The following is a 19,776-nucleotide window of genomic DNA, read 5'->3' on the forward strand; positions in this document are numbered from 1 at the left end:
ACCAAAGCTCTGCCCATTATCCAGGTATTAGCCTTCTCCCTCCTGTTTACCATCTCAGCCCATATTTCTGCTCCCAAAAACATAGCACCTCTTTGACAGCCAAAACACAAACCAATACGTCACTTCTCACTGCTCCTTCCTGCACCCCAAAAGGAATGGTGACCTGACATCCCCTACAGCACTGTACCCGCTCAGAAGCAACATTCAAAATTTATTCTTTCTTCATGACAGAACTGCAGAAACTCCCTTCTGTATGGCAGTAAGGACGGTCCATCCCCATTGCGTCCCTCTGTGCGCTGAAAGGCGCTGTTGGATCTCTGGCAGCCTGCTGGCTGCTGCTCACAAACACGGGGAGCTGCACCACACTGCTTCTAAGGAGAGAAAGGAAGAAACGCTGGTGGGAACAGGCAGCCAAGGTTTGCAGAGAGGTTCCAGGTTGTGCCAGAGATAGGATTATCAGAGTGCTGAGACATTACTTATCACTAAAGGAAACATTTGGGAGCATATTCACAACATCTGCAAAAATTAGAATTACTGGGCTCAGTTAGTTTTCCTATGGCTCAGCTGGAGGAGGCAGGTGCCCTCAGACATCAGCTCAGGGGGTTCAGCGGAGACACCTGCACAGTGCTGGGATAATTCTGATGGGAACTGTGGTATCTGATGGATACTACAGTTAAATCCATCCAAAATTATTGTGCAGAGTCTTGTTCTTGATCACCACCCTTCACTACTCCAAGCAGCTAGAACAAACTTCTCAGAAGAAATCCAGAGCAGCAGAGACCTGGCAGACCATAACCAAGCACAGCTTGCAGGAGGGCAGTGCCCACTCCTTGCTACCACCCTGCTCCAGCAGGTTAAGGAGTCTGAGCCGCGCTGTCCTTTTGCAGTTGAGGAGAAAAGATTTTTGGCACCTAATGCCAACATTTCTCACTAAGATACACCTAAGGCATTGAAAGCTCTTCCCAGCACCAAACCCAGCTCACCTGTATGTTCTGCTCAGCCCGAGCTGTGACCAGCTCACGCACACACCACAGCAGTGCTTCTGATGGGCTCTCACAGGGTGATCTGTTCCAAGGAGGCCCAAAGCTCTGTGTCCACATGCGGCACGCTCACCAGAGCACCAGCTCTGCTCACCGGCTGTGGGACAAACGCTCCCACCCCAGCAATGTTTGCAACCTTGGTGGGTGCCTGCAGCACTTCTGTGCTTTTATCATAAGCAAAGGGAGGGGTCATCTCCTAGATCCAAATTTTAAGAAACCAGCAGAATGGTCACCCACTGGGGTGATCTGAAGTAAAATAACAGAGAAATTACGACTCTTCTACACCCAGCTGGGATCAGCCTCTTGCTCAGGCACCACACAATCACACCAAGGAGATGTTGCCTCTGGGCTGCCATCACCATGGAGTCTGGAAGGGTTTGGGCTTCCAAAGACGTAGCAAGCATTTGGATGAGCCAGCTTCCTGCTGGGGGCCCCCTGACATCACTGCTGCCTCCTCCGGTACCATACCTGCAGATGCTTCAGAGCTCATTAGCATGGACTTCTTTCCTCCCATCAGCAGCTGCTCCTGCACTGACCTTCACTCATACTGGGATACCATCTGCTTCCAGCACGAGCAGACCTGCGAGACAGAGAAAGGAAATGTGGGATTAGCACAAATGCAGAAGCCCAAGGCCGTGTCACCACCACATACTGCAGCCTTGGAAAGTCAGCTGCAACTACAACTTTGGTCAGAATTAAAACAGGCACTGTAAATTAAGTGTGACCTCTGAAGTTATTGCCATGATCAGAAATAGACGCTGAAATTGCTCGCATGACTGTAGGTGGTTACCTCCAAATTCTTTTGCTTTGGGAAAAATATGGACTCAGAATTGAAGGACACAAGAAAAACGGTATCTGCTTCACTGTAGGTGGTTAAGCTTGGAAGTAGGACCTTAACCAGAAAAGATTTCCAACTCCTTGTAAGGCTCAAAGCGATGGGATGATTGCCCACGCCTGCAGAAAGCCTGGTCTGCTCTGCCACAGGTGGCTGAGTGACACAAAAGCTGAGCTGCCCATTCAGAAGTGCGTGGGGCACAGGCATGGAGCAGCTACACACCTACGTGCAGAATGTCAACATTCCTTGGGCACTTTCCATTGGAAGAGAAATCCCTTCTCCCTGCCATGCCATGTCCACACCACTCCTCAGGGCTATACTGACACAGCACAGAAACCATGCAGACATTCTTTTATCATCATGGTGGTTTTTAATAGACCCAAACAGTGAGACATCAGGTCGGCCGTGTGGGCTCCTGGGTGACGCTGCCATTTCCAAGCCATTGCAGCCTAGGGGCAAATAAAGTAAAATATTTTAACAAGATCTCACACAGAGATTGTATATTTTACTATTCTTTTACAAAAAACAGAAGGAGAATACAGGAGATGCGTGCAGATGCATCAATACCCAGGGTGCTAAAGGAATGGAAAGACAGAAATATCAAATATCGATACGTTATTCTAATACAAGGAGGGAAGCTTTTTTCAGTATTATTTTTTATCATTTAAAATAGGCAGTTGGCACCCTTAAAAGAAAATCCTAGGCCTCAAATTCTGGTAGTGTGGCAATCTGGCATGAACTCAGATGTGAACGATCCAAATGGTTTATTCCAGGTTCTAACATTCCTCATACGCATTCACAAGTTGTCTCTCTTAACTTCCCCTTTACAGCCTTTACATGTCAGCAAAACATTCCACAAACACTCCTTAGCTGTGCACGCAGGCACTCATCCAACCAGAGCCATCAGTCATTCCCAGCCATGCGCTCTTCCTCCAATCACGGTCAGTATCGCACGGCCATCACGCAGCTTACCTCTTGGTTTTTCTCTTCTCTCTGAAGGTGTCCTTGGTTCTCAGCCTTACCTTCTCATGCTGTTTATCTTGCTCTGCAGCTCCTGCTCTGAGTAGTCCTTGTATTCCCACATGACAGGTATAAAATGAAGCCACAGCCCCTGCCACCAAGGTCAGCTCCTCAGCACACATTACCTGAGGAGCACTTGGCAACTCACGCAAACTGAGCAGTGCAAGGAAGATTGTTTCACTTCTTCTCCTGGCTCAGAAATTAATTTTCCTTCCTAGGGAAAGAAAAAAAAAAAAAGCCTGACATACAGCAGACACGACTGTTACTATGAAATTCTGGAAGGCAAGGGATTTGCCATCTATGTTAAGAAGTTGACTGCAAAGAGCCATGATCAGGTTGAGAGCTTGTGGGTAAAATTAGGGACTGCACCAATAAACAGTTTCTGGAGGTGAGGGTCTGCTTCAGGCCCCCTGATCAGGGAGACCGTTGGTGGGAGCTGCTACCAGAAGCATCGCACTCACTGACTCTCATCCTGATGGGGGATTCCAGTCAGTCTGGAAAATCAGCATGGATGGCTTCAAGCAATCTGAGAGACTCCTGGAGTGCATTGAGAATAACTTTATGGTCCAGGCATTAGGCACACCAACCAGAAGGGAAGCATCACTGGACATGGCGCACACCAGGGGTTAAGTGGCCAGGGCTGCAGAGACCATGCCCTCCTTGAGTTTGTGATCTCAAGGAATGTGGGTCTGGCAAAAAGCAAAGTCAGGACCATGACCTTCAGGAGAGCCAGCTGCAGGCTTCTCAAGGAACTATTGGACAAGATCCTCTGGAAAACTGTTTTTTGGGGCAAAGGGATGCAAAAGAACTGGTCACTTTTTCAGAAAAACTTTCTCAGAGCTGAAGAGCTCTCCATCCCTACCACATGAAATCAAACAGAGGAGGCAGGAAACCAGCATGGCTGAAACTGGTTACAGGCAGCAACAAGAAGGAAATGCAAAAACATTGGAAAGAGACATGAGGCCTGGTCAATTTGGTGGCCTTCTACAATGGAGTGACAGCATCTGTGGGAAAAGGAAGAGCAACTGACATCACCTGCCAGACTTTTAGAAGACCTTCAGTGTTATGTGAGTTTCCTGTTAGCACTGAACATGAACAAAACTACCATGGAGCAACACGGTCAGCTCTCACTCACCTCAGCAGAGGTCAACCTGCAACCCCATCCTTCTGCCTATCTGTGTGCACACAGTTAGGATGGGAGCGAAGGGGAGCAGCGTGAAGCTGTTTGCATTCCCTGCTGTCTGCTGCGGGGTTGCACTGGTGGTGGTGTGGTTGGTTTGCTTTTTCTTCGGAGAGTGGGAAGGAGCTTTGGGTTGGAGGCACATCCTGTGCCAGAGCATCCGATGGCATGCGTGGGATCAGCAGGTCTGACAAAAGCAGGTGAGGTTGCACACCAGGCTGCAGGAGAGGAAGGGAAGGAGGTCCCAGCACGGTTCTACACAATGCTCTGCCGCAATAGGTAGATTGTTCATGGCTCAGCAGTGGGATCAGATGAGGAGAAGGGGAGAAGGAAATCAAGAATGGAAGGGAAACATCAAACACAGTCTGTGCATGTCCATGCAGTCTTGCAGACACAGAGATTCCCAGGTTGTTACTGCTTTTGTAGCATTTGTGTGCTGCAGGGTGAGCAAAAGGTTCTGCTGCTAAATTCTTCTGCAAGAGCCACCTACAAGGTAAATGGCTGCTGACCTGCAGACCAAGCAGTACTGCCTGACGTTGGTCAGGGTGAGCTCGTCCTGCCGCAGCGTGATGATGACAGGTCTGCAGATGCTCTGCACATCCAGCTCGTAGGCTGGGAGCCAGGAATGGACACGGCAGGAGCAGAGAGGTGTTAGGGAGCAGCCAAGGCATCAAAATGCAGCAAGAAGCACTGAAAGGCATCACAAAGCCACAGCCAGGAAACTTGGCATTATCGTGAGCAGCATCCAGGATGCTAGAGATTATTTGCTACCGTACCAAATGGTAGCTGCAGACATCCCAAAGCCAGGGAAAACGGGAACAAACCCGGAGCTCTGCTTCATGCACCCCACAGCCTCAGCGTTGCAAGCTGAGGTGCCTTGCTGTTTATTGCAGTCATCCCAATCCCTGTGAATGAAGACTCCACAGGCAGTCGAGGCGTTGAGTGAGCACGAGTGTGCTTTTATTATTATGTAAAAGGCAGGAGGGCGTGAGAGGTCTGGGTAAAGATGGGAATCATCCTGCCCTGGATGGAAAGGTCACGGAGAGAGCGGCTCAGAGCTCTCAGTGCTGCTGCCCGGTGCCTGGGGCTGGAGGCCTGATTCTAAGTCCCCTTCCAACAGGCTCTGCTTCTCCTCGCTGATGCTGACCTGCTCCTGCATGGATGTGCTGCTGTCGGGGCACTCGGACTGTGCTTGGGCTGGGCTGCACTGCAGAGGTGCTGGGTCACAGTCCAGGCTGGTGACTGCGGTGGCTGGCAGGCTCAGGTCAGCATCTTCAGCAGAGCTGGGGGAAATGAGGGCTTGAACTTGGATGAGAGCCTTGTGTCCGTCACTGTTGTTATGCGGAAGGCTGTCATCTGAAGCGCAGCGATTCGTGCTTCCTAAGAGCTGTGCATTGATGGAAGCACACCGCCCATCATCGCTACTTGCTCTGACTCTTCTGGGTTGACAAGGGCTCGATTCACCTATAGAAGGATAAACAAGGGTTGGTGTCAAACTTTCACAAGCTGAATTATGAAAGTGGTTCTTGATCAGGGGGGAACTGAAGCTGTTAGGTATGGGCTGGAATGCTAGAAGCAGATAAAAGCCCAATGTCAGCATGAATTCTATGTTGCTGAAAAGCAGGGTTTTGGAAGCTGGATTCGCACCCTTACCTGCCAGGACTACGACTTCTGTCTCTGAGGGCTCCCTGGCATTGTGCTGCAGTTGGCGTGTGGCCCCAGAGGATGGTTTTCCCAGCCCAAAGCAGGAACACCAACTTCCAGCTGGTGATTCCTTCATCTTGCTGCGTGGGCTTTGTCTGGAGAGAGAAAACACGGAATGGTGTGAGTCGTGCGCGTCAAGCAAGATGCAGAGCATGTGAGCAACGGCTCCACAGCTGTACAGGACAGCATCTCAGGGATGGCTTTGACTGAGCTGGCAGGCGTAACTGCTCACTGAGGAACCGTGCAGCCATAAAAGAACTTGAAAAGCATCTCTGACTCTGACACCTCAGCAGCCCATCTCCCTGCCATGTTTAGTTTCCAGTGCCAGCAAGTCCGACCAACAGCTCTGCTTCGAGGAGAACCGAAATTGGTTTCAGGCACGTGGCCCTGAAATCTGGAAAACCCCACCATTAGCGTAACTTAGTTTCAGCAAGTTTTGGCACTAGAAAGAATGGAAATAAAGCCACAGAAAGCCACCCAAGCCATGATGATAGGTGCTGGAAAAGGAAGTCCTCTTTACCTTTCCGATGGAAAGCCGATGACTGTGTGGAATTTCCCCGGTAAAGCTGCGGGGCCTTCTTCCACTTCTATGTCCCTGCTCTCTGTCACGATGGCAGAGCTGCTGTGGCCTCGCCTCTGGGCCTGTGCCTCCTCCAGGCTGAGCAGCTTTGTGGCAGCAGAAGACACCCACACAGACTTGGGTGCTGATAGAGAACTGCGCGCTGTAAGATAAAACCACAGGTAAGAGCGAGGATCAGAAAGCGGCAGCACGGCCATCACAGTTCTGGGGCAGGTGCTGTATTTTTCCCAGACTTGCTTATCCGAGCCACTGGAAGAAGAAGAGCTCAAAATAACCATGTGGTCAGAGGTGTGTTTATGGCAAAATGAAGAGCAGCTCACTGTATCGAAACAGGCAAACAAAATCCCTAGAAAATGGGGGCAGGGAACTGAGAGAGCTTCACTGCCGTGCTTTCATCAAGCTTCACCTGCGTGCAAAACATCAGAACGAGAGTGACGGTTTTCTTCTTGTCAAGTTTGGGTTTGCGCATTCTCAGCAACTGGATGCCATATTCTAACCTAAGCCCAGAAGTCTGCTGTCCCCTCGATAGTAGAAGCGTAGCTCAAAGGTGTTGGAGAAGGCCTGCATTTGATCAAGGTGTCTGATCAAGATCAAGCTCATGCAGGAAGACACTCACCTGCTCCATCTGCGATGGCGGATCCGGATTCGGAGCGGAAGAGGACGTCCGTGTGGTTGATGATGAACTCCACCACAGCCGACTGCGTCTGCAGTTCCATGCAGGCAGCTCTTCCGCTGGCGCAGGCAGACTCGTTCTGCTGTGATCTGTAGAAAAGGCAGGTTTTAGAAGTCATTTCTCCAAGATCGTTTCCCCCAAGTCTGCATTGTTGCAGCCCAAAGCTGTCAAATTGGGCTCTGGAGACTTGCGCAGTGGGCAATCGGTGATGCCACTGAAGAAGTTCTCCTGGCTGATCAAGGACACACCAGTCCCATCTAAACAAGAGAGCAGGAATGGTCATCTAGAAATTGTGCCCGTGGGGTTGGAGAACAGTCCAGGCTCCTGCTCTGCTGTCAGCCGCTTACTACAGGTTTTACAGGAGAAGAGCACATTTGATGGAGAAAAAGGGAGGACTGCTTTATTTTACTGGAGAACAGATCTAAGCGTTGTGTTGAAACGGAAAAAGAAGTTTACCTTAAGAGGTTTGGAGCCCACACAATCGCTAAGTTCTTAGCGTGCATGTTTGTGACGGAGGAGCTCTCAGCTAGACGAGCCAAGTGTCTCATCAAGTACTCCAGTGTCCTGGAAAACAAGAGAGGCAAGCGTTCAGCACCAACCAGCATGCCGTGCTGCAATTCACAAAGCAAGCCTCAATTCATGCTGGTTGTTGTTACTGCTACTGTCACTGAAGACAAAGTAGATGCAACTTGACTCAGTGCCACGCTGCAGCACCAAGCCCCAGCACAGCACAGCCATCAGCTGCACCAAGCGTGCCGCCGTGCCCAGGAACTGACCCAATAAATTCACCCCGTGGAGCCTTCAACCGCTTCAGCACACACAGGCATCGTGTTGCTAGCGGGAGACAAAGCCTGGAATGGCACCGTTGCCCTCTGAAGTGCAGCAGGGCTGAGCTCAGCAGGCTGAGGGCAGCACTGACCTGTAGTGAGGAGCGGGCAGCTGCTGGATGACGTCCTGCATTCTGACCAGCCGCTCCTCATCTGTAGCGGCACAAACAGCACCCTGGAATAGTGCAGAAAGGGAGTGAGACACAAATCAGGCTAGAAACCTGCCGCAGGGTCAGGAACCATGGCGACAGTGTACTGTTGGGCAGCACCGAGGCACATTTGATGCCTTCCAAGAGGCCTGTGGGGAATTGCGGCACGCAGCTGGTGCCACCAAGGCCAAGGAGTAAAAGCACCGGGCTGGTTTACAGCCTGGTTGGGCAGCTCAGCTCCTCGCAGTGGGCATTCATCTCCGAGTACACTTTGCTATTGATCCCATTCCCGTTCTATAAACAGTTGGGGAATAGCAAAAAAAAAAAAAAAACACCGCAGGAATTCTCACAAGCATAGTGAATGTGGAAATAACCACCTCCTGGGGCCACCAGAAATGGCATCAGTACGATGCAGGATGTGGCAAAGACATGCGAGTAAACCTGATGGGGCTAACAGAAAAAGGGCCTCAGAGCTGGGCACTGCTGCAGCCATGTCCCAAGAGGCCCAGGGAAGAGGTAAAGACAAGATGTTGCCTTGTGCTTACCGAGAACTTGTCGTAGAGCTGGTGGGTGAGCAGAGGGTTCGGGAGCTCCCTGAAGTACATTTTGCAGAGGGAGCTCACGCTGTGAGTGTCGCGGACAGTCAGCTCAGGAACCTGCTCACACTCAAATTCATGGCTGGAGAGAAGGACACCAAAATGGTTGAGGAAGAGGAAAGCAAGTAAAAAGCCACACCACATGCAATCAAGAATTCAAAGGGCTTCCTGATTTACAGGAGAAAACAAACACTGGGTCAGCAGCAGCACGTGAGCCATGCTGGATGGGATGTTTCCAAAAGGAGACCTTTTCTTTTTGCTAAGGCATTTCCTGCAGGCCTCTGAACGCCCGCAACAGGGCACGTGCCCCTGCTGACAGCTGCGTCAGTCGCAGCGCTCTTACCGGAGTCTCTGGACGTTGGACGCAACACCGGACAGGCGGTATATCCCCTGCACCACGCCGTGCTGCTCAACGAACTCAGCGCAGCTCTGGAGGACCTGGGGGACTAAAGAACACGTGCCAGCGCTTAGTTGAGCTCCTGAGTCAAGTCCTGGTTCAGGCTGTGCTCCCGTCACGTCCCATCCACTAAGCCCAGCCAGCCTTGGTTGAAGCAAATACAAATGTGCTTGTCCCTTAGGAGCATTAGCCTCACTTTATCCTTCAGCCATCAACTCCCATTACTCGTTTCTCCACTGGTATCAACCTGCCCCTTGCTACGTATGATCTCCCTTTCATCTTTAGACTCCCAGCAGAGGAAGATCTCCCTTACCATCGCGACCAGAGTGGAGAAGATGCTCTCCCAGGTCACAGCCAAACACCCTTTCCTTCTCCGTCTCCCGCTCCTTTGGCTTCTTTGGGCGGGCCTTCACCAAGGAACGAAGGAAGGTGACGAGCTTGCCGTGTTTCTTTGGCACTGCGCAACAAAAAGAAGAAACCAGGTCATTCCAGTCATTCCAGGTTTGGCTCAGTTGGACAAGGCTGAGCACAACACATTCTACAGAGCACATCAAAACGGGAAGAACATTACCAACAAGTACATACAGAAATGGATTTTCCCCATCCCTGGAGGAGTCCAAGGCCAGGTTGGATGGGGCCCTGGTCCCCGTGGTATGCATGAAGGATCATCAGCACAGAGGATAACGTGGGATGGATAAGGGAGCTATTAAACACGGAACACACCCCAAAAAAGACTCCACTCTGCTTCCCTGCACCATCAAATGTAACATCCGTACCTGGCTTTGGCACTGAATTGATGAGAGACTCCGGCAGTTTTTCATTAATCAGCTCCACACACTCCCCAGGGAAAAATCCAACCTGGAACAAGAACAAAAAGAGAGGTGCAATACTGAATGCAGCATTTCTCAGGCCTGAACAGGCAAACCAAAACCACGTAACGTTTTCCTTGGAACGTGCTTGCCGGACGCTCCGTAAGGCTATCCAGCACAAAATGGCCTGCTTAAAAGTAATCATTATTCAACATTTGCAGCCTAAAGATCCAGAAAACTGTGTACGGAGCAGGGACAGGACAAGTATGCTACGTACCCCTAAATCCCAAGCGTACCTGGACAGAAAGACTTCATCTAGAAGTTATATGTGATGATAGATTGATGCAGCTAGCTCTGAGTTAGCACAGCCTATGAAATTTCTGCTTGCTGACTGAGATGCAGCTGTGATCCCCGGCTCTAAGCTACCCAGCGTTCTGCAGCCAGCAGCAGCAACAAGCACGCGGAGGGTCTGTTACCCTACCTCGGCTGACAGGCAGTGACTTCCTAAAAGACACTAGCTTCGTGTTCCGCATGCGTGCAAACACGATTCTCTGAGACACTGGAACACGTGTCTTAGCAGCTGTATTTCCAAAGGGGCGGTTCAGTGGCCGCGACCTGATGCATGTTGTGAAGGCTCTTGCTTCTAAGTTAATGGAGGAGGCAGTTCCCTACAAAGACCAACTTTCAGCGCTGGCCCAAGCCCACAGCAAAAGGGAAAGTCCTCTGACACCGACACAGGGAAACGGTTCCCGTGCAGAAGCCGCCCTGCGCAGGCAGAGCAGCTCTAAGCTGAGATTCCTGCCTTTACTGAAGTTGCGCTCTCAAGTCTGAAGCTTGTGCCTACCTGAAAGCCATGCTTGCCTCTCCACCAGGGGCTCAGCTCCTTTGCTGGCATAGCAATAACGCACACGATGTCTCCCACCTGCAAGAGATTGCAACGTCAATCCCAGCTTCAGCACGGCTGGGAGGAAAGCACAGCTCAAATGACTGCATTCTTCTGCATTGCCAAATACTGTCGAGCTGGAGAGCAATTGCACCAGTGCAGCTCTTAAGGCATTTGCCGTTGTACAACTGAATTTGGAGGTAGAAGAGTCACTGTGTTACACAGCAGCAGGCTCTCTGCCAAAGGGGATGGAAGAGCTCCAATTATCTACAGACATAAGTCAGCAGAACAGATCCTGAACAGATCTACACGCTCCATACACTGGTCTGCTGTTGCGCAAAGACCAGGCTACCACACTGGGCAGTATCTGTTTGATCAGAAGATTCAAATGCCAAATAAAGCCATATTTTAGAGCTGGCTGAACTCCTCCCTGCATCCAACCCAGTGCAAGTCTGATCTGGAACTGAATCTTCTGGGCTTCACCTCACCAAACATTCTGAAGGTGTCTGAGAATATTCCTGATGTGTTCACACCTGATGCTCTTCTCACATGACAACAAGGAACGCCTTGAACTGCTTACCTCAAAGGAGAGTTCATCCGGTGCCTGGGCAACGTATCTCTTAATAACGTGAGCAGCAGCAATAGCTGGAGTATTAAGAGATGTCTCCTTATGGACCAGCAGGGGCTTCCCCTTGGTCTCAGTCTGAAACAGAGAGCACAGGCCACGGTGAGGAGCTGAGGACAAACGAGGAGGATGTCAGGCTGAGGAGCACACCAGCAGAGAAAGCTGCAGGAAATGCACTCGGTCCTGATCATGGGCACATAAAAAGGAGCGGCAAGTCTAAGAACAGCTGTTTCTCTGCCTGGGGTGCAGCAGGCGCTCGCCAGGCAATGCCAAGACGCATCTCTCTCTACCCAGACTAATCAGCAATGGCACTGACTTGGCAGACAGGTGGCCTTGCCCATTTTGCCCCATCCTTTCCTGCGCTCTTTGTCCAGGAAGGTCGATTGTTTAAGATGCCAAGAGACCGTTCAGAGGGAAACCAAAGCTACGGCTGCAGTTCACAAGGTGCAAACAGTGCCACTGCAAGCACAAAGCAAGCTCTCTTGAGCAGTTCAACCAACAGTGAGGCCAAACACTGGGGAGCAGACAATGTTTGTTGTTTCTGCAGCTATTTCAAGGGAAAAATCAGCAGAGGACAAACACCACAACCGAGACGGCTCCGGCAGTTTTATAAACTTGCCACACTTGCACTATTGTCTTGCCAAAGAGGAACAAAATAATCTGCTCACTTCCTGTGACCTATTGCCTGGAGACCTCAGCCGTGGACTGGACACAGGAGCTGGTCCACTGACCCAATCCTTGGCTCACTAGCAGTGCCACCTTCCTTTAACTTGGTGAAGACGAGAACACCACTTTGTCTTTGGGTGACAAAATCCAGGCAGATGGGGAAACAATGCTCCTGCATGTTTGTGACGCCAGATCGGATTCTGTCGCTACTATGACTTTCACGGCCATCTCGATGCCCGTACCAAGAAAAGAAAGCTTTTAGGGCAGCTTTTCAGTGACACCAATAGAGTCGCAAGGATTCTCTCTCTCTTGAAAAGCAGGAGAGCTCATCTGCAGCTCACTCTGCTGGATCAAGTCAGGGAACAAAGACCAATCAGAGCTTCATACTCTACCTCCATCCGTGCCGGGTCAGGCCCACGGCTGATCTCACTGCACGCGATGCCCATCACAGCAGGCACAACCAGCTGGAACTGAAAAGAAACACACTTATATTTTCTCTGTTCACACTCCACAGCACTGAGAGACTTCTTCAGAACTACCCTTGGCTACCCTCTGGCATAGGCAGGTGTTCTAGAAGCAACCAGTTTGTTCAGTCAGTTCAAATGTGACAGCCTATTAGGCAGCATTTTACCAAGTGCTGTCCCTCTGCTAGCAGATGGGGACTCTGGCACAAAGCAGCATTGCTGGAGGTGGATCTGCTCCCCAGCCCCGGCTGCCAGCAGCCTCACCACCAGCCCTGCACGTGGATTTCCTCTGCTTGCATCTCTGCTGTGCTCCCTACTGCTGTCAGGCACACTCACAGCCGAAGCACGCATGCTTGTGGCCCTGGATCACGTCGTGCAGCTCTGCACAAGCTGGGGCTAGGACTCTTTGCCTAAGGGACTGGTTTCCCTAAGGCTGGCTGGTCACAGCACCACAGACAGCATCCTTCTGAGGGCTGAGCTGGAGGGCAAGTGCAAAAAACCCACACGGGACCGGTGTCCCATCAAAGCTGGATGAGGCTGTGTTACTAAACACGGTGCGACAATGGCTGCTAAAGCATGTGGGGGACAAAGCGTGGCACGTACCTGGCAAGAGATCAGAACGAGGTAGACAAGTTCCTTGAACCCGCAGCCGTTCCTTGTCACTTTGCTCTGATCTTCCACGAGCGAAAGCTGCACCAAGGGAGCAGGCAGAGGAGAGAGAAGGAACAGGTCAGGGAGCTTGCACAATTTAGCAAAGACAAGAGAAGAACCACGGGACAAATGCCACCTTTATGGATCGCTTGGCAATGCGTGTACTGGGCGAAAATTACATCCGATGGACAAGAGTAAGCAATACGACACTATGAGCTCCGCCAGCCAGCAGTTCTCAACACCTCACTGCCCACCCGTCTCTCCCACGCTGTCTCAAGCTTACCTACAAGATGCTGCGCAAGAGGATGTGAAAACAAAGGTACTCAGTCGATGCACAAGTGCAACAAGCGAGCTACTCAGGCAGAGCTCAAGCGCTCCAATGAAGGGACGCAGCACGCACTGCTCCTCCCCTCATTCGAGCCGCTTATGACATCATAAGGGCCACCAGGCTGCTCCACCATGACGGACAGGGTGGGGAGGCAAGAGCACCTCACAAGACCAGAAGATTCCATCGCGGCACCCCAACATTCTAGAACCAGTGGGCGGTCGGAATTCTACCTCAGCCAAATCCTGGAGAAGCTGGCACGGGGTTGTCGTGACCAAAGCGCTTGCTCTTGTGGAACTTCGTACAACTGGCCTCGGCCATCCCTCTGGAGGGCCTTCCTCCCCTCAGGCAGCTGGATATATAGACACATTCATAACTACTATCTTCTTCTCTACCTTAGTCTTGAGGCACACAGTTCAGCTGTTTCATTGCCATAAAACAACCCCATTGACGTCACGCTGCTGACACAACGTCCTTGCAAACGCAGCAGCACCTCCTGGCACCGATAGCTCCGGGTGCAACAAGCACAGGGCACTGGGTTGCTTTGGATGCAGTTTGAGCATGGATCTGAGGGCTTGCTGGAAAGCGCCTTGCAAAGCCCATCGTGTCCTGCACCAGGCAGAGCGCTGCACATCTCTCATCTCTCCAAGCTTCGGGGCTTTGAAGCTGTGCAGTGTTTCTTGGGAGTTGGTCCCCCAGAACTCCAGAGCACATTGAGCTGTTCCCTGGCAATTCACAGCTTGCAGAGTGTCAAACACAACAAAGAAAGAAGGAAAGAAAGAGGCAAAGGCCATGGCTGTGTACAGAAGCGCTCAGGAAGGCTTCAGCAGGAGAAAGAAACCTGCTGCAACAAGTCAACTAAGCAAAGGGTTTACACCTCACAGGGACAGAATTTCCCACACCAGAAGCACTGCCAGCAAACAGCACAGTATTTGGAAAGCAGCGCGTCCCAATCTGCCTCCTTGCCCTGCTCTAGCCGCTCAGCCAAACACAGAAATAAAACACACAAACTCTCTGTTTCTTTGCTCGTGGCAGCCACAAAGCTCACGTTTTAGTGACACACAGAAGTGCATCTCCGGCTATTGTGTGTCTTGCTAACCGCAAGCTCAGCTGTGAGCTGTCACTCAGCCTGACATCACAAGCAGAAAATAAACGTACATAAACAGATGCCCTTATCCACACGTGCCAATCTGGGTGCGAGGTCTGAAAGCCTTGGTTCACTGTATCCTTCAAATGCTCTGCAGGCTATTTAGGTCAGAACTAATAGAATACCCAATATAAGTCAAGTTGCATCATTTGGTGCTCATTCTATGATATTATTGCCAAGACAGAACTCGTCAAAATCTTTTCACTTGGTAACATAAAGACTTGCTGTGCACAGCCAGGATTCAGATGTTAAATACGGGAATCCGTTACATACATCCCATCTTAAAATACCAAACAGCATTATGGTATATTGTTCCGACTGTGTCACATCTCCCATTATCAAGTTCTGCCTTGCCAGTTCTTCGTCTTCAGAATTTGAAATCCTACTATTGTAAAAACTGCTGACTATCTATGCAGTTGTACATGAAGTGCAGTTTCCTCGAGGACACAGCGCTGTGCTTCTTAGATGAACATCTTAGGCTGGATGTTCTCCCCACAAACGACAGGTGCTTTCCCCCCTCCTCTGGCAATGTGGCCTTTATTCTGTGGCCGTTCTTCTGACACTAACGATCAGTGTTCAGGAAACATCCACTCTAGTTCGCAGGTTTGCTTCTGTCCTAGAGTCAAGGGCACAGGTTATTTATTCAGATAGCTTCAGCATACCACTGCAATTGCCCTGCTTCTGTATCAGGAAAATTGTTGCACCCTCATCTTCCCAGTCGTATTTCTCTCCTGCATATGCCGCTTAAACGCAGGACTCCATAAATACAGATAATTGCTGGCTTATCTACTGTAGGAAGGGTTCGATGTCTGCGTTTAGAAGACAATTTCTTTCTGTTTACAGAGGAGATCTTTCATGGCTGACATTATTCACACTGTTTTCCAGGAAACAGTAAAACAAATTCAAAAGACAGTGAGTTCACAATTCTGTCACATATGACATGAAACAAGAAATGCCACAGAAATGCTCAGATAGAACGGAAGTGGTTCCAAAATCCAGCAAGAACACTTCAGAATGTTCTAAACCTTCCACAACTTGACGTATCTGCTGGGTATGTAGGAAATTAATGCCTTTCAACTATCAATCCTGGAGGCATTGCCGCCAGCTTACAGTCCAAGTAGTGAACCACAGTCCACGTATTGATGGCTACAGTTCTTCTGTTTGTAGAGTACAAGAGGGTGTTTGACTAGAGCTGACAAGATCATGGAGGAATGGGAAATGTAAGTGCAGAATTGTGGGGGCTCGTTAGTTAACCCAGACCTAACCCTTAGAAAGGGCTAGTCAAGTATATATCGAGTATGTCTACAGAAAGGTACTAAAGGAAACAGACAGCCAGATATCTGTCATTTCTCAGTCAACTGACGCGAGTGCTGGCGAGTCTTAAGAGAATGGATTCCAGAAAGTAGAAAGGTTTTTGTGATCCTTATTAGCATTTCCTACTTCTACTGTCAGAGTACATGAGGCACATGACCAGCAGGACCATTTCTCCAATTTTGAAGCCCACTTAGGTCTCTGGATTGCACCTTAAAATTTGGAAACACAGACACTCTGGGCAATGGTAGTGCATGACAATTTCAGAAGTGCAAAAACACCAGGCTTCCTTTCACTATACCTTAGTACACAGATTGTTATGAGTGAGAGATTTCAGGAAATATTCCCAGCCGCTCTTTAGGGAACAAAGCAAAAGTTGCCAATCTCTCAGGCTAAAATTCAGAAGAAAAGCAGACGTAAGTCGATAGACGATAGTTGTCTTAAGCAGAGAATGCTCAGAATCTCTTGCGTTAGGCAGATTAAATAAAAGCCCTGAAAGTAAACTTATGGCATACTTCTTTTCATTTATTTGTGGTGGATTCTGTCCAGCAGCATTAACTTTTTGTCCAGCGGACCTGGTTGCCAGGGTTAAAATGAACAGTCTCCTGCTGGTGAAGAGATCACTCCTATTTCTGTAGCCTCTGAGAGTTGCCCATGTCCTTATGCCCTCCCTAGCTTACCGTAAGAGCCTGCCATCTACACATACCCTATCTCCTTGCCTTCTATCACTTGCTCTAAAACTCAAAAAGCTTTTCCCCTGAGCAGGCTCAAGCTGCTCTGTGACAGTGCTTAACAAAACTCTACGTTAAGAGTTTATATAACACAGCGGCAATATTTACTTCCGCGATAATGCTGCTCTCCTTCTTCCTACTTTGCCCCCCCCCAACAAACTGCAAGCTTTTAAGGCCAATCTATATTTATGGTGGGGTAGTTGCTGAGGCTAGGCTGAAGGTCTCCACCGAAAACAAACTCTTATGTAGCCTTAAGGGGTTGAACCAGCTTTGTGTATCTGGATGCATTTCTGAAGGATAATGACTGTATACATTCGTAGTCAGTTAGGCACGTTCTCCTCTGCATGACTATTATCTTGATTTTTTGATAGACTCCCCCTTTCAAGGGAGCAACATCATTATGTTCCACTGGCTTGTAACTGTCTCCTGTTGAACCTGACACTGCGGGAGGTTGAATGTGATCTGCTTCCCTTTTTGTTTAGGAAGAGTGCATTTTTGCTTAGTAAAAGGCAATTGGCAAAGACCTTTGGGCTACCGGTGAGCACAAATGGGCCGAAATGAGGACTAAGAAACCAGCCTCATCAACAAGGCAACGTGCATGCAAGTTTCTTTACAAAACTGCTTCTCGTGTGTTTGTTGATTTATACTGTTCCTGAAAGTGTTCTGAAACACTGTGACAAAGCAATCATGGATTTTTACCTCCAAGAAACTGAACTGGTGGGTTCCAAGGACAGAAGTTGCAGATGCTGAGTAGTCGGACCACGTTTTCTTTAGGGATGGGAATGGTGAGATATTGCATCATTCTCTTGCGAAGCAGCTTTTGATCAGTTCAAACTGTGACTCAGTCCTGCGTAGCTTGCTTGAATCCGTTCCGTCTGTAGCCAGCTATACGGGAAGCTCTATGAAAAAGGGTAAAGAATACTTGGGGAAATATTGTCATAATTTGTTTCTACTAGTCTCAAAGCATACTGACTTAACAAGAAGTTTGCAAATCCTGTAGGGTACATCTTTTTGTACTCGTTTTAGATTTCACAACATTTCCTAATTATAGTGTAGAGGAAGAACAAGCCTTCCTTCACCTACTCTGCGTCGCAGCCATGTTCAAAAACTCAGAGCAGTTCAATGCAAAATACTGTTTTAAGCTTAATAAATGAGGAATTCTAGCTTTTGAAAAGGAAAGTAACTACAATAAAAATCTTGAGCAATGACCAGGGCACTCTTAACCATCATAGGATTTTCTAGCTCTCTCATAATTTTGTTCGTCTGAATTTGTAAAAAATCCATACAAATCAGTACATCTAAATTGGACTGATGCCAAAATGAGTGCAATCAGAAACTGACATTCGTATCTGTTCGGGCTTGATGCTACCTGCATGAAACACAGAACGAGAGCCATCGCAGTGGCACCTTTGCACAACGACTGCAGCAGATGTGTACACTGGAAAATGTTGACCCTGTTACTCACGTACCCCCATTGCTCTCTGCAATGTGTGCTCTCTGTGCTCACGTCCTGTTATTTAATACACAGCTTGGTGATCAGCTTGGTAAAAAACTGGTAGCTTCTCCAAAACAATCTACGCCTCTGACAGATCAGCCTAGAGATATTTTCTTTAGAATCACCATTTATTTTAAAGGAAACTGATGTGCCTTCTCTAGCATTTGATTAACTTTTATGAAGTTAAGAAAGGTTTTGCTGTTGTGAGATGACATAGTCTGTAGAAAATAACACTTATTTTGCTATTTGTCCTTCGTGTAACCTTGCCAGCATATTTTCTCTTCAGAAAAATATCCATGCAGGAGGCTGAGAATAGTATGTGACTTGTGATACAAGACAGTGCTTCTGCATCAAACTAGGCTGGGTAATTGTAGAAAAGCTGGAAAGTAGCACGTTTGGAGGCAGAAATGTACAAGCTTTCTGGCACGGATAATCCTCTAAATTCATTTACTGAGATCCTGGGTTTCAGAAGCAAAGGGATTAGTTCTCCCTCTCTCACAAGAAGGGAGAGAATTCAGAATCCCAACCCCGAAGATCTCTTATGAGCTACCTATGCAGGATGGTAAAGGTACAGAGATAGCCATTGGGATGCCAGTGCTTCTTGATGAGCAGGAACGCCATTCCCTCCTTCATTACTCAGCTAAAAATCAGAGTCGTGCTGCCTATCCTGGACTAAAATCCCCTCTAACAATTCCAGTTTAATTGGCTCTATTGAATAGGCAGTTGTACCTTGTCAAGGGTTCATCACCCCAATTACTATGGCCTATGAGTCTCCATCTACTGTCCATATTTTCTTTCTCGCGTTCCTGATAGACTTGTCTGCCGACCTCCGTCTTTCACGAAATGTCTCGGGCTCTACTTCTGCAACCTGGATTTCCAGAAGAAAGGAAATACCCCAAGTTAATCCGATACCTTTTTCTTCCCTTCCTTATCGGTTAAGCTAATCATGAAGATCCTTTGTTATCTTAACAACGAAGCTGCATTTTACAGTGCTCTTTGGCAGTCAGCATACTATATATCCTTTCTAAATTTCTGCAAATATTTGGAATTTCAAAAGACCAGAAAAGAGAGAGAGGAAATTGCTCTTTGGGGCTCTTATGCTGCACGAAATGAATGGAGAAGAAGGAAAGAAACCCGTGACCTTGCACTCCGGAGTTGACACGCGGTGGGACTGCAGGTTAACCTTGGCAAGGGCCTGCTGCAAAGAACCCTGCAGCAGCTGTTGCTCTGAACACTGGTCTCAAAGGTCACGGGCTGCAGAACAAAGGAGAGAAGGAGGGGGACATTAGCCATGAAGAATGCTGATGAAATTCAGAGGAGATAAGAAATTCAAAATCCTGTATTAGCTGTCTGCACCATGGAGTCTCGCAAGACCACTGTTTCTGTAATTTTCTGTAGAAGACCTTATAATATCCCACATCCTCAGGACGCCAGTAATATACTCAACGTCGGTTCCTCTTTTCTTTACTTATGTTCATGTGCAAGTATATCCAGAGATTAACAGCAAGCAGAAACTTCATAGCGTAGGAAAAATAAGCAACTTAAGATGGATCTGATTTACGATTTGTATGTAAAATAGGAGTGGATTTTTTTCCAAAACGAAGTGGCAAACCACTGTTCATTTGCCTCTCTTTCCTATTGTGTCAAAACGCAAGCAAAAAGTAATAT

The 19,776-nt window shown here is 48.7% G+C and overlaps 1 protein-coding gene across 8 annotated transcripts in view; it reads right to left on the reverse strand.

Annotated features, from left to right (window-relative positions):
- Positions 1–5,013: 5,013 nt before the first annotated feature.
- The window catches only part of LOC109364968 (rho GTPase-activating protein 32-like), a 30,792-nt gene continuing 16,029 nt past the window's right edge, over positions 5,014–19,776 (reverse strand). For 4 of the 8 annotated variants that reach the window (XM_085237568.1, XM_085237301.1, XM_085237228.1 and 1 more), the window contains 17 exons: positions 19,250–19,362; positions 18,838–18,976; positions 17,313–17,512; positions 13,052–13,138; positions 12,377–12,454; positions 11,274–11,396; positions 10,655–10,732; positions 9,778–9,859; positions 9,315–9,458; positions 8,948–9,050; positions 8,554–8,686; positions 7,952–8,034; positions 7,489–7,596; positions 6,976–7,121; positions 6,300–6,501; positions 5,729–5,874; positions 5,014–5,539 (listed from right to left, as the gene is read on the reverse strand). In XM_085237568.1, the coding sequence (XP_085093694.1) occupies positions 5,112–5,539; positions 5,729–5,874; positions 6,300–6,501; positions 6,976–7,121; positions 7,489–7,596; positions 7,952–8,034; positions 8,554–8,686; positions 8,948–9,050; positions 9,315–9,458; positions 9,778–9,859; positions 10,655–10,732; positions 11,274–11,396; positions 12,377–12,430 (1,830 nt within the window). In that variant the 5' untranslated portion in view covers positions 12,431–12,454; positions 13,052–13,138; positions 17,313–17,512; positions 18,838–18,976; positions 19,250–19,362 and the 3' untranslated portion in view covers positions 5,014–5,111. Of the gene's footprint in view, positions 5,540–5,728; positions 5,875–6,295; positions 6,502–6,975; positions 7,122–7,488; positions 7,597–7,951; positions 8,035–8,553; positions 8,687–8,947; positions 9,051–9,314; positions 9,459–9,777; positions 9,860–10,654; positions 10,733–11,273; positions 11,397–12,376; positions 12,455–13,051; positions 13,139–17,312; positions 17,513–18,837; positions 18,977–19,249; positions 19,363–19,776 lie in introns of those variants that run through there. The other 4 variants (XM_085237631.1, XM_085237426.1, XM_085237509.1 and 1 more) reach the window with 3 other exon arrangements.

This window comes from Meleagris gallopavo, chromosome 1 (genome assembly GCF_905368555.1).
Source record: "Meleagris gallopavo chromosome 1, MGAL_WU_HG_1.1, whole genome shotgun sequence".
NCBI lineage: Eukaryota > Metazoa > Chordata > Aves > Galliformes > Phasianidae > Meleagris > Meleagris gallopavo.